At 43.1% G+C, this 15,111-nt stretch overlaps 1 protein-coding gene across 1 annotated transcript in view; it reads right to left on the bottom strand.

Annotated features, from left to right (window-relative positions):
- Positions 1–742: 742 nt before the first annotated feature.
- LOC133609138 (class I histocompatibility antigen, F10 alpha chain-like) overlaps positions 743–15,111 on the bottom strand; it is a 264,787-nt gene continuing 250,418 nt past the window's right edge. The window contains exons 2-6 of the mRNA XM_072913590.1: positions 7,477–7,760; positions 6,411–6,653; positions 1,666–1,966; positions 1,396–1,500; positions 743–792 (exon numbers count right to left, since the gene is read on the bottom strand). Coding sequence (XP_072769691.1) covers positions 743–792; positions 1,396–1,500; positions 1,666–1,966; positions 6,411–6,653; positions 7,477–7,760 — 983 coding nt within the window. The remainder of the gene's footprint in view (positions 793–1,395; positions 1,501–1,665; positions 1,967–6,410; positions 6,654–7,476; positions 7,761–15,111) is intronic.

The raw sequence follows: 15,111 nt of genomic DNA, 5'->3' as shown, positions 1-15,111 counted from the left end.
ATGGAGAGACTTAAGTGTTGAAAGTAAAAAAATAAATACATTTTTAACATTTTTAAGACATTTTTTAATTGTCATTGCTCAAAATTGAATGAATTAAAATCAATGATGTTATGAATTATTGACCTATTTAAGATTGCAATTACGTTTAGTAAAAATTATTATTTAGTGGTTTTGCCATAACAAAACAGGGTTTTGACAAAAAGGGCATAAAATATTAAAAAAAGAATATGATATGGACAGATAAACCTGAAACTGATCTAGGGATTTAAGTGTTGAATGAAAAAAATACAATATAAATAAAAATGAACTATTTCTACCATTGTTATGAGCGAGAGCCTTCCTGGTCGCCAAGAAAGCAGTGCGAGGCGAGTGGAGAACAAACGGATTTATTGACAGAGATGTGACACAATGTGATATTGATCATAAGCAGCGGCCATTCAAAGAAAGAAGAAATCCTCGTCATGATGTCAAGGCCATGAAACGTGAGCCCCGAATGATTTTCTAGCCACCAACGTTTGATGTTGAAAGTATTTTAACGGCCAAAGAAGAATAGATGGAATAGCGTGAGGAGCAGTGGGATGAAGAACAAAGCACATCTCCATGACGTCCCTCAGCGATGGAGACATCTCTCTGTGTTCCAGTGCACAAAGCATCCTGGAGGAAGAAGATGACTCAGCACATTCCCAACAGAAGCAAGTTGAACATCATCTTCACACAAGAACATTTGGAGGTGCAGACTTACTCAGCCTTCAGCCGCCACCTTCTCGGAGAGCTCCACGCCGCCGTGGCGAGCTGCGGGACAAACGCAAACGGTGAAGGAAGAACATCCAGAAGGTGCCTCGTCACTCACATCAGATCTTTGAGGTGTGACTTGGAAACATGAAGAAGCAGAGTGCTGCTCTTCTACTTCCTGACTAGGATACCTTCTTGATGAGTCAGCACACTTGAGGTCTCATTTGGCTGATCCTCATCATGAGGACTCATGTCAAACGTGAGATATGCCACACTTTGTATTGCGTGTGCTCACAGGAGGGTCTTTTATTGTGAAGGAGTCAGCTCAAGTTGGGATTTTCAGGCTAAACTTGTAACAAAGGTCCACATCAGACCTCCATGTGAGTGACGCTTCACCACGGCTTTGTTTCTTGCGGCTCAAAGAAAAGATGTTTTACTTACGAGCTGGATCGTACTGGGCTGAAATGAAAGTGAAACAAGGTGAAATGGACTTTTTCCTCACGTGTTTCTATGTGAGAGTGTGCGCTCTGTCTCTGTGGATCTTTGAGTGTTTGGCTGGAAGGCAACTAAAACATGCAGCCCGGATGAAAGCATCAACTCACGGCCTGGACCGAGAAGAAGAAGAAGAAGAAGAAGAAGACGGAGGACATTGGTGTTTCTCACCTTGTCTGTTTCTGTGACGCCTGACCATGACGATGATGATGGCCGCCAGGACGGCCGCCACAGCGACGACCGCCGCCGTGGCAGCGAGGGCGACGCTCCAGTTGTCTGTGGAGAGCAAAAAAGCACAAGTGGAGTGACAAAGCATGAAGAGGAAACCTTCATGACTACTTTGCATGCAGACGTCAAGCGTTGTCATGGTGACATGGATCAATAATGGTGACAGGTGGACTTGTGATGGGAAACATCTCCAACTAAATGTGTCTTTCTCACCTTCATGGCTTGCGTTGCTCAGGATGCTTCTTCTCTCCAGCTTGGTGACCAGGTCCTCCTTGACGCCAGACAGCTGGAACACACATTCGTACTTGCCCTCCACCTCGGCCGTCACCTCCACTTTCAGCTCCACCGACATCTGGAAGGTTCCGTCGTGGTTGGGGAGCAGCTCTCCGTGCTCCACGTCCTCGAAGATCTGCTCGCCGTCTTTCCTCCAAAACAGGTCGGCTAAGTCGGGGTAGAAACCTGTCGCCATGCAGGTGACTGGAGAGGATGGCGTCTTCTGGAGGAGGAACACCTCTGGAAGCTCTGCACAGGAAGTGATGTCACGTGTGAACATAAGACAAAGTGGGGAGAAGGTGTGGATGGAGGTAAAGATGGAGAGAAGGTGTGGATGGAGGTAAAAATGGAGAGAAGGTGTGGATGGAGGAAATGGAGAGAAGGTGTGGATTGAGGTAATGATGGAAAGAAGGTGTGGATGGAGGTAAAGATGGAGAGAAGGTGTGGGTGGAGGTAAAGATGGAGAGAAGGTGTGGATGGAGGTTAAGATGGAGAGAAGGTGTGGATGGAGGTAAAAATGGAGAGAAGGTGTGGATGGAGGTAAAGATGGAGGGAAGGTGTCGATGGAGGTAAAGATGGAGAGAAGGTGTGGATCAAGGTAAAGATGGAGAGAAGGTGTGGATGGAGGTAAAGATGGAGAGAAGTTGTGGATGGAGGTAAAGATGGAGAGAAGGAGTGGATGGAGGTAAAGATAGAGAGAAGGTGTGGATGGAGGTAAAGATGAGAGAAGGTGTGGATGGAGGTAAAGATGGAGAAGAGGGGTGGATGGAAGTAAAGATGGAGAAAAGGTGTGGACGGAGGTAAAGATGGAGAGACGATGTGGATGGAGATAAAAAGGGAGAGAAGGTGTTGATGGAAGTAAAGATGGAGAGAAGATGTGGATGGAGATAAAGATGGAGAGAATGTGTGGATGGAATTAAAGATGGAGAGAAGGTGTGGATGCAGGTAAAGATGGAGAGAAGGTGTGGATGGAGGTAAAGATTGAGAAGAGGGGTGGATGGAGGTAAAGATGAAGAGAAAGTGTGGATGGAGATAAAGATGGAGAGAAGGTGTGGATGGAGGTAAAGATAGAGGGAAGGTGTGAATGGAGGTAAAGATGGAGAGAAAGTGTGGATGGAGGTAAAGATAGAGAGAAGGTGTGGCGCCCCATAATACACCTGCTGTGATCCTGTTTTTATGTTTTTATGTTTTTTATTAATTCTATTTTAATTATTTATTTTTTATCATGTTCTGTTTGTGTTGTGTTGTGTTTGCTCGGTACTCGTTTTATCTTTTAACCTGCTCATTGTACAGCACTTTGGCTACCCCTGTGGTAAATTTTAAATGTGCTTTATAAATAAAGTTGATTTGATTTGATTTGATTTGATGGAGGTAAAGATGGAGAGAAGGTGTGAATGGAGGTAAAGATGGAGAGAAGGTGTGGATGGAGGTAAAGATGGAGAGAAGGTGTGGATGGAGGTAAAGATAGAGAGAAGGTGTGGATGGAGGTAAAGATGGAGAGAAGGTGTGAATGGAGGTAAAGATGGAGAGAAGGTGTGGATGGAGGTAAAGATGGAGAGAAGGTGTGGATGGAGGTAAAGATGGAAAGACAGTGTGGATGGAGGTAAAGATGGAGAGAAGGTGTAGATGGAGGTAAAGATGGAGAGAAGATGAGAACGGAGGTTAAGATAGAAAGAAGGTGTGGATGGAGGTAAAGATGAAGAGAAGGTGTGGATGGAGGTAAAGATGGAGAGAAGGTGTGGATGGAGGTAAAGATGGAGAGAAGATGAGAACAGAGGTTAAGATAGAGAGAAAGTGTGGATGGAAGTAAAGATGGAGAGAAGGTGTGGATGGAGGTAAAGATGGAGAGAAGGTGTGGATGGAGGTAAAGATGGAAAGGAGGGGTGGATGGAGGTAAAAAAGGAGAGAAGGTGTGGATGGAGGTAAAGATGGAAAGAAGTTGTGGATGGAGGTAAAGATAGAGGGAAGGTGTGAATGGAGGTAAAGATGGAGAGAAAGTGTGGATGGAGGTAAAGATGGAGAGAAGGTGTGAATGGAGGTAAAGATGGAGAGAAGGTGTGGATGGAGGTAAAGATGGAGAGAAGGTGTGAATGGAGGTAAAGATGGAGAGAAGGTGTGGATGGAGGTAAAGATGGAAAGACGGTGTGGATGGAGGTAAAGATGGAGAGAAGGTGTAGATGGAGGTAAAGATGGAGAGAAGATGAGAACGGAGGTTAAGATAGAAAGAAGGTGTGGATGGAGGTAAAGATGAAGAGAAGGTGTGGATGGAGGTAAAGATGGAGAGAAGATGAGAACAGAGGTTAAGATAGAGAGAAAGTGTGGATGGAAGTAAAGATGGAGAGAAGGTGTGGATGGAGGTAAAGATGGAGAGAAGGTGTGAATGGAGGTAAAGATGGAGAGAAGATGAGAACGGAGGTTAAGATGGAGAGAAGGTGTGGATGGAGGTAAAGATGAGAGAAGGTGTGGATGGAGGTAAAGATGGAGAGAAGGTGTGGATGGAAGTAAAGATGGAGAAAAAATTTGTGGATAGAGGTAAAGATGGAGAGAAGGTGTAGATGGAGGTAAAGATGGAGAGAAGATGAGAACGAAGGTTAAGATAGAAATAAGGTGTGGATGGAGGTAAAGATGGAGAGAAGGTGTGGATGGAGGTAAAGATGGAGAGAAGGTGTGGATGGAGGTAAAGATGGAAAGACGGTGTGGATGGAGGTAAAGATGGAGAGAAGGTGTGGATGGAGGTAAAGATGGAGAGAAGATGAGAACAGAGGTTAAGATAGAGAGAAAGTGTGGATGGAAGTAAAGATGGAGAGAAGGTGTGGATGGAGGTAAAGATGGAGAGAAGGTGTGGATGGAGGTAAAGATGGAAAGGAGGGGTGGATGGAGGTAAAGAAGGAGAGAAGGTGTGGATGGAGGTAAAGATGGAAAGAAGTTGTGGATGGAGGTAAAGATAGAGGGAAGGTGTGAATGGAGGTAAAGATGGAGAGAAAGTGTGGATGGAGGTAAAGATGGAGAGAAGGTGTGAATGGAGGTAAAGATGGAGAGAAGGTGTGGATGGAGGTAAAGATGGAAAGACGGTGTGGATGGAGGTAAAGATGGAGAGAAGGTGTAGATGGAGGTAAAGATGGAGAGAAGATGAGAACGGAGGTTAAGATAGAAAGAAGGTGTGGATGGAGGTAAAGATGGAGAGAAGATGAGAACAGAGGTTAAGATAGAGAGAAAGTGTGGATGGAAGTAAAGATGGAGAGAAGGTGTGGATGGAGGTAAAGATGGAGAGAAGGTGTGAATGGAGGTAAAGATGGAGAGAAGATGAGAACGGAGGTTAAGATGGAGAGAAGGTGTGGATGGAGGTAAAGATGAGAGAAGGTGTGGATGGAGGTAAAGATGGAGAGAAGGTGTGGATGGAAGTAAAGATGGAGAAAAAATTTGAGGATAGAGGTAAAGATGTAGAGAAGGTGTAGATGGAGGTAAAGATGGAGAGAAGATGAGAACGAAGGTTAAGATAGAAATAAGGTGTGGATGGAGGTAAAGATGAGAGCAGGTGTGGATGGAGGTAAAGATGGGGAGGAGGGGTGGATGGAGGTAAAGACGGAGAGACGGTGTGGATGGAGGTAAAGATGGAGAGAAGGTGTGGATGGAGGTAAAGATGGAGAGAAGGTGTGGATGGAGGTAAAGATGGAGAGAAGGTGTGAAAGGAGGTAAAGATGGAGAGAAGGTGTGAAAGGAGGTAAAGATGGAGAGAAGATGAGAACGGAGGTTAAGATAGAGAGAAGGTGTGGATGGAGGTAAAGATGGAGAGAAGGTGTGAATGGAGGTAAAGATGGAGAGAAGGTGTGGATGGAGGTAAAAATGGAGAGAAGGTGTGGATGGAGGTAAAGATGGAAAGACGGTGTGGATGGAGGTTAAGATAGAGAGAAGGTGTGGATGGAAGTAAAGATGGAGAGAAGGTGTGGATGAAGGTAAAGGTGGAGAGAAAATGAGAACGGAGGTTAAGATAGAGAGAAGGTGTGGATGGAGGTAAAGATGGAAAGAGGGTGTGGATGGAGGTAAAGATGGAGAGAAGGTGTGGATGGAAGTAAAAATGGAGAGACGGTGTGGATGGAGGTAAAGATGGAGAGAAGGTGTGGATGGAAGTAAAGATGGAGAGAAGGTGTGGATGGAGGTAAAGATGGAGAGAAGATGAGAATGGAGGTTAAGATAGAGAGAAGGTGTGGATGGAGGTAAAGATGGAGAGAAGGTGTGGATAGAGGTAAAGATGGAGAGAAGGTGTGGATAGAGGTAAAGATGGAGAGAAGGTGTGGATGGAGGTAAAGATGGAGAGAAGGTGTGGATGGAAGTAAATATGGAGAGAAGGTGTGGATGGAGGTAAAGATGGAGAGAAGGTGTGGATGGAGGTAAAGATGGAGAGAAGGTGTGGATGGAGGTAAAGATGGAGAGAAGGTGTGGATAGAGGTAAAGATGGAGAGAAGGTGTGGATGGAAGTAAAGATGGAGAGAAGGTGTGGATGGAGGTAAAGATGGAGAGAAGGTGTGGATTAGGTAAAGATGGAGAGAAGGTGAGAGAAAGAGAAAAGAGTATAAAGAGACAGAGTGTAATGTCAGTAATGTTCCTATAGGGGGAGTGCTAACATGTTAAAAGGTGAAAGTACAAGGTGTGCTTCTACCTGTTCTCATTAGGACCTTCTTCCCATTCTTCACATGCTTCTTCAAGTAAGAAGGACATTCCTCAGTGTAATAATACTTAAGGTCGTCTAGTATAAATATGTTCTGGTCCCACTTGAGTTTGTCAGGGAAAGCTTGTGGTTTTGCTGCAGTATATGTCCATGTCTTCATGTCCAACGATATGTAATCTTCTCCATCATAACCTTCCTGCTGCCAACCTTTAACCTCATCAGTCTCATCATTCCATTCACATCCTGACATCCACTGGACAATGTGAACACCTGAGACACACAAAGTGTTGTAAAGCAGTCACACACACACACACACACACACACAAACACACACACACAAACACATACACACACATACACAAACACACACACAAACACACACACAAACACAAACACACACACACAAACACACACACAAATACATACACAAACACACACACACACACACACAATTACACTCACACACAAACACACACTCAAACACATACACAAACACACACACAAACACACAGACACACACAAACACACACACAAACACACACACACACATACACACACACACACAAACACACACACAAACCCACACACACAAACACAAACACACACACAAACACAAACACACACACAACACACACAAACACAAACACACACACACACATACACACCCACACACAGACAAAAACACACACATACACACACAAACACACACACACGCACACACACACACAAACACACTCACACACACAAACACACACACACACACACAAACACACACACACAAACACACACAGACAAACACACACACACACACACACACGCACGCACACACACACACACACACACACACACACACACACACACACACACACACACACACACAAACACAAACACACAAACACAAACACACACAGACAAACACACACACACACACACACACACACACACACACACACACACACACACACACACAAACAGTATTTGTGTAGGTTATTATGGGATGGACAGAGACAAGGTATATCAGTGCAGTAATGTGTGTTTTACTACAGTATAACAAGAGTACATCAAATATATTGAAGTAGTAGAAAGTTCAACATAAACAAACCTCCAGTTTGGTTGAAACGCTTCTTAAGAACTTCAAGGTTGTGTTTGGCAGTAAACTCATTACCAACACTGATCTCTGTTTCTCTCTGCCAGTATTTTGGCTCCTCTGCTGTGATTTTGTTCATCCAGTCCTGTTTGGATTCTGCTTTCCTGATGTTGCTGTCATAGTAACTAATCTCAACTCCATCAACATAACCAACATCCACATACTCTGGGAAGTTTGGAACTTGAGAGGACGCAGTGTAGAAATACTGCAGCGTGTGAATCACTGAAAGAAGAACACAACAACAAGATTACTTTTTATTATTTAGTTTCATGTTCAACAATCTTGCACTGTGAATATTTGAGCTCATTCAGTCTTCAGTGGGGTCTTAAAGTCAACATCAAACACTGCTAGATATCACAGTCAAGACTCACATGGTGTTCTATGACAAGTACAACACATGAATAATATATTTTATTATTGGACATCTGTTGACACTTTGAACATTTTGAAAATAAACATATCTTTTCTCCAATGGAGGCTGAATATGAACACAAGCTGTTCTGCCCATTTGATGTCGACTCTTACTGACACCTTGTGGCGGAATGATGTTACTACACTTGATTACTTTCTGACACTTCCGTGGTTGAAGATTTCAGGAAGTCAGTGTTCCTTCTTACAAGCCTTGGAAAAATAAGTCTTTCAACAAGAAAAACTGAAGCGAAAACAAAAAACGGATTTCTCTGCTTCTAGAATTTTTTTGGAACACTTTGAATATTTTGTTGAATGATAAAGAAAAAAGGAAAACAATAAAATATGTTTAAAAAGAACCAGAATGAAGAAATAAAGAGCTCAAATAATACAAGAATGAATATAATTAATAAGTAATAGAAACTCTCAGAAAACAAATAAGTGAAGGCACAACGAGAATTGATGAATAATCATTTATAAAGTTATAAAAAGGACTTACCAGGCGTCACGATGTGCATTTGCACGACCAGAAGAAAGAATAAAAACAAGTTCATGATGTCAGCACGAAACAAAAAGATGTTGGTCACTTTTAATCCCGCAGAGAAAGACAAAAGTGACGAACACTCGCTTGACTCGCAAACAGGACAAATGAAGCAGGAAATGTCGAGGCTCTTTTAATAATGCTCCACCTGAGCCAATGAGGAGTCAGCATTCCATTGCGCGTCACTGTTACTAGGGAAGACCAAACGCTATTGTGAAGAGAAAAGTGGCAGCAGTCAACTAACAAGAAGTCTTCTACTGGACTCACTAGAGAGCGCCCCTTGTGGCCACGTCAGGTAAATGCTTGTGTGGCTTTTCTGGGAAATCACGTGACTTGACAAACAAAAGGTGTGTCAAGTTTGCCGCCGAACTTGGAAAGAAAAGAAAGAAAGAGGAATGAAGGTGAGATTTAGAGTTGAAAATAATGACATCCAATCAGTGATGGTATTGTAGTCCTCTCAAGAAAGCATCAATACAAATAATGATTGATAGACATAAAGTGGCTACTTCTTTTTATTTCCTCCATTATGTCTCCCAAGCGTGAGGCGTCCCTGGTGGGGTAACGGGACACGCTTCGGCCTCGCATGGGTTGGATTCCCGGCCAGGGTTGCATCAGGAAGTTTCATCCTGAGTAAAAAGTCAGCAGAAAGCATTCATGCCATTGACTGGCTGTGGCCAAAGTGCTGAACGTGGGGGAAAAGTGTGAGGCAGACGCTTCTGCTGGCACAATATCAAAGAAAGTGAAAGTGAAATTAGACACGGTGAAGCCAAACATTGACTGCATGCTTGTTTCTAAACGCAGCGACCGTCGCGAAAGATAAAGATGGTTTCTTATGATAAATAAATCATTTTTATTATGTTTTGACTTTTATTTTGTCGTAGCTGTCAAAAGTGAACACACTTATCCACATAGGTGAGTAGTAACCAGTTACATTTACTTAGATAAGAAACACAACTTTTACTTTGCTATATAACATTGTTACATTTATTGATATCATAGTTATTTATCATCTATTTAATATTGCTTGTCAAGGCCCTTGCTGGGAATTGTGGTCCCTCTGAAAGAGTATCTTTGTGGGCCCCTCTACCCCATTCATTGCCACCTTCAATCTTTGTCTTCTTTACTCTTCTTGACAGTGCCTGGCGTCATGCACCCAATTTGTTTCATTTTCTTTCATGATGAACACTTAACAAGTCAGAGTATTATTATGTAAATGCTGTATTATTATTCAATGACACATTTTACAAGAGCACATGAAACACATCATGATAAGGTAACTAAGGTCATGATTCAGTAATTATTAAGAACAATGTTTCTTACTGAGTACAAGTTGAATGTGTCACAATACAATTGTGTGTAACACACATGCACAGTCACATCCTTGCTCTACAATCAACTGGCGACTGTTTTTTGTAATGAACTAGTGACTTGTCCAGAGTGTAGCACAGCCAGGTGACAGCTAACGTAGGCTCCAGAGCAGTGGTTCTTAACCTTGTTGGAGGTACTGAACCCCACCAGTTTCATATGCGCATTCACCGAACCCTTCTTTAGTGAAAAAAAAAAAAAAAAAATTCTTAATTTAATCTTAATGTATAACTATTAATCATGACATTATGTTATTATATTAAAGAAATACTAATAAAGATATATTTTACAAACAGAAAGTTACAGGAATGTACACATGATCCCATGTTTACATCTCATTGTGCAACATGTGAATGTTTTAGAGGGAACTAAATGCGATATCGGAAAGGGGTACAAATGATTTCCAAAGGAGGACCCCCACCCAGACATACAATACTAGTACACAGCTCATGAAAAACAATATGTTGTGTTACTGTCATTGTAAGTGTGCCAAAACACTTATTTTAGAAAATAATCCCTTGGAAATTACTTCTGTCATTTGATTATAATAATAAATCATTGAACTTGGTATTTAGTCAGGTTTGGGACAGGTGTGTTCCTGGTGTGGCCTCAGTGTGCACATCTAAGTGAAAGTACCAATGATTGTCACACACTAGGTGTGGTGAAATGTGTCCTATGCATTTGACCCAACAAATGTTTGTTCAGCCCCTGGGAGGTGAGGGGAGCAGTGAGCAGCAGCGGTGCCACGCTCGGGAATCATTTTTGGTGATTTAACCCCCAATTCCAACCCTTGATGCTGAGTGCCAAGCAGGGAGGTAATGGCTCCCATTTTTATAGTCTTTGGTATGACTCGGCCGGGGTTTGAACTCACAACTTACACATCTCAGGGCGGACACTCTAACCACTAGGCCACTGAGTAGGTCCACGCATATGGAAAATTAGAGGGAACATTGTTTGGGGGTATCCATAATACGCCGATAGGGAGAAGTTTTTATTTACACGATGAGTCGGGTGTGTCCTGACCTCCGCGGTGGAAGCTCCGCCGAACTCCTGAGGCCGACTCACCGAACCCTTAGGGTTCGATCGAACCCAGGTTAAGAACCACTGGTCCAGAGTCCAGTCTGCGCCCTGTCAAAGCTAATTCTACACACATTATTGTATGAACAAGTAGACTCATTGTTTCACTACTTTAACTCTCTCACTATTCTCAAAAAAAGTTTTTAATGTTACAAACCACACAAAACAAGTCAAATGTTGAATTATAATAATCAATTAACGGCAGTCATTTTTATCATAATATTTTCTAATATAAATGATATGAAAAATATCTTGTTTTCATGAGCTGTACAAGATGGCGCCGCTGTAGTGGCTGCTGGTGGCAGGAGCTCTGTGCTCTTGTGTCATCCTTTTGTGTTCCGGATGTTTCCCTCTTCTTTTCATGTGGGCTTGTTTTTGCCTTTTGGGGCTGTGTGACAAGGGGTGGCACTTTCATGACTTCTGCGGTGCTTTTTTGTGAACTCCTGGATCTGCCTCCCGGGAGCCTTTTGGCCATGGAGACCAGCTGCTGGGTCTCTGCCACACCAGAGTCCGTTTGGAGAGACTGGAGGAGATGTGGATGAAGAGACATGGCTGCGGAGCTGGTGCTGAGCGCCGGGAAGGACAAACTTCACAGTGTCTTGGCTGAATGAGCAGGTATCGGACACCTCGGTCTCCTTGGACGTATCCTCGCTCATCCATGCAGACCAGGACACTGGCCGAGAGTTAGTGGGCGGCCGAGGGTGGAGTCGGCTCTCTTGGTTGCTTTGTTGGGTCTGCTCCTGTCTCTGGCCATGCTCCGCCCACCCCAGCAGACGATGTGTAGAACACCACAGAGTGTATATGTTTGTTTTGTTGTTGTTGTTGTTTTACTTTTGAGGCTGTGTGTAGAAGTGGCTGGTTGCATCAGCTCTGCTCTTTTAATGTCTTTAATGTCCTTTGTAGTCTTTGATATTACCCTCTTACACACATGCTTATGGATGCTATGGCTATGAGTTTTTTCCCCATTGGCCTCAGTCTGGACCCCCTCTCCAGGGGCCCAGGTTTACACTGATTTTTTTTTTCTCACTCCCCAGCGTTTACCTGTTTCTCACCTTTTTTTTAAGAGGCGCCGGAAGTTGGCAGACCCTTCAGTGATCCTGTTCTGTCTCCCTGTAATGTTTGATCCTGTTCTGTCTCCCTGTAATGTTTGTCTGCTCTTCAATGGGATTGTGCTGAAAATCTGTATTTCCCCTCAGGGATTATTAAAGTCATTCTGATTGTGATTCTGTATGTGGTATGTCTGGGTGGGTGTCCTACTGTGTAGAATTTGAGACATGTAACCCTTTCAGAGATCACATTTTGTTCCCCTTCAAACATTCACATTGTTCATAATGAGATGTGCGCTGTTGCACAAGCATGGGATAAAGTGTGTAACTTTTTGTCTGTAAAATACATCATTGCAGCGTTGTTTTAATTAGCATGTATGTAATCTAGGAACAGCATTTCATAATTAATGTCCAAAACCCCAAACCAGTGAAGTTGGCACATTGTGTAAATGGTAAATAAAAACAGAATACAATGATTTGCAAATCCCTTTCAATTTATATTCATTTGAATAGACTGCAAAGACTAGATATTTCATGTTCGAACTGAGAAACATTTTTTTTTTTTTTTAAATAATCATGAACTTTGAATTTAATGGCAGCAACACATTGCAAAAAAGTTGTCAGAGGGGCATTTTTACCACTGTGTTACATAGCCTTTCCTTTTAATAACACTCAGTAAACGTTTGGGAACTGAGGAAACACATTTTTGAAGCTTCTCAGGTGGAATTCTTTCCCATTCTTGCTTGATGTACAGCTTAAGTTGTTCAACAGTCCGGGGGTCTCCGTTGTGCTATTTTAGGCTTCATAATGCGCCCCACATTTTCAATGGGAGACAGGTCTGGACTACAGACAGGCTAGTCTAGTACCCGCACTCTTTTACTATGAAGCCACGTTGATGTAACACGTGGCTTGGCATTGTCTTGCTGAAATAAGCAGGGGCGTCCATGATAACGTTGCTTGGATGGCAACATGTGTTGCTCCAAAACCTGTATGATGCCTTCACAGATGTCTAAGTTACCCATGTCTTGGGCACTAATACACCCCCATACCATCACACATGCTGGCTTTTGAACTTTGCACCGAGAATAATCCGGATGGTTCTTTTCCTCTTTGTTCCGGAGGACGCGACATCCACAGTTTCCAATTTGAAGTGTGGACTCGTCAGACCACAGCACACTTTTCCACTTTGTATCAGTCCATCTTAGATGAGCTCGGGCCCAGCGAAGCCGGCGGCGTTTCTGGGTGTTGTTGATAAATGACTTTCACTTTGCATAGTAGAGTTTTAACTTGCACTTACAGATGTAGCAACCAACTGTAGTTACTGACAGTGGTTTTCTGAAGTGTTCCTGAGCCCATGTGGTGACATCCTTTACACACTGATGCCGCTTTTTGATGCAGTACCGCCTGAGGGATCGAAGGTCACGGGGATTCAATGTTGGTTTTCAGCCTTGCTGCTTACGTGCAGTGATTTCCCCAGATTCTCTGAACATTTTGATGATGTTACAGACCTTAGATCAGGGGTGCTCAATACGTCGATCGCGATCTACCAGTCGATCGCGATCTACCAGTCGATCGCGATCTACCAGTCGATCGCAAAGGTAGTATTGGTAGATCGCATTACATTATAAAAAAAAAAATAAAATAAAATAAATTTTTTTAATGTAATGCAAATTTTTTTTTTAAATGTAATGCAAATTCACGGCAGCCTATCATCCACCCCGTCTTTTGATTGATAAACAGGGCAGCCAGTCAGATGACATCTTCGTTTTCCTGACACTTAGGTCACTGCGCATGCGCAAACAACGGCGCTCAGTGCAGCAAAGCTAACAAGCTTGTCAGCGAGTTACCGCCAATTTTCAGCCTTCGGTTTTTTTCTTTTTCTCTTAAGTGTATAAAAATGAGTGGGGGAGCTGGACCAAGTAAGAAGACAAAAACTTATCACTTTCATACGGAATGGGAGGAGGACTTTTTTTTCACGATGACATTTTCGAAGTGCGTTTGCCTCATCTGCCAATCTGCCATCGCAATTCCAAAGAAGCGAAATGTGGAGCGGCATTTTCGGACTATTCATGGCAAATACGACACCGACTTCCCGCTGAAAAGCGAGCTGAGAAAGAGAAAGGTGAAGGAACTGAAATCCCAGTTGTCCGGACAGCAGTCATTTTTCACACAAACTTCAAAAGCGAAAGTCGCCACCGAAGCATCATTCCGGGTGAGTCACATCGTCGTTAAAAACAAGAAGTCGTTCCAAGACGGAGAGATGGTAAAGGAGGCATTCGTTGAAGGCTTTAAAAATAAGGCAGAAATATTATCTTCGATCAAAGCTCTCCAGTTGTCAAGATGTACAGTTACACGGCTCTGTGAAGCCATGGCTGAGGATTTAACCCAGCAACTTTGGACGGACATCGGAGATTGCGAGTGTTTCTCACTGCAGTTGGACGAATCTACGGACGTGAGTGACACAGCCCAGATGTGCATTTTCATCCGTATGGTGTTTAGTGATATCACTACAAAAGAAGAGCTACTAACATTACTGCCCATGAAAGAACAGACGCGAGGAGAGGACATATTTCAGTCGTTTAAAAACTTTGTGGAGAAAACTCAGCTCCCAGTGTACAAACTGATGTCTATCACCACGGATGGAGCTCCCGCAATGGTTGGCCGCTTGAATGGATTCATTGCCAAGTGCAGGCAGGACGATGATTTCCCGGACTTCCTAAATTACCATTGCATAATCCACCAACAAGCGTTATGCGCTAAAATGCTCAACAGGAAGGAGATCATGGATGTTGCAATGAAGATCGCCTGTTCTAATCGCGCCAGATCTCTTCAAAGACGGTTATTTCGTGCACATCTGGAGAAGGCTGACTGCGACCACTCTGAGTTGTTGCTGCACACTGACGTGAGATGGCTTAGTCGAGGGAAATTCCTGCAAAGATTTCGAGAGCTCTGTCCAGAGATTAAGGAGTTTTTTCGTGTAGCAGCTGGACATGCAGAATACACGCAACTAAATGACGGTCAGTGGCTGTTAGACTTGGCATTTTTAACCGATCTGACCAACATGTTGAATGATCTTAATCTAGAGCTGCAAGGAAAAGACAAAAGAGTGATCAATATGATCAGCTCAGTTAATGCT

The sequence above is a fragment of the Nerophis lumbriciformis genome, linkage group LG07 (assembly GCF_033978685.3).
Source record: "Nerophis lumbriciformis linkage group LG07, RoL_Nlum_v2.1, whole genome shotgun sequence".
In the NCBI taxonomy this organism is placed as follows: Eukaryota; Metazoa; Chordata; class Actinopteri; order Syngnathiformes; family Syngnathidae; genus Nerophis; species Nerophis lumbriciformis.
The sequence above is the reverse complement of the archived record's forward strand: the minus strand, read 5'-3'. Positions and strand labels throughout refer to the sequence as shown.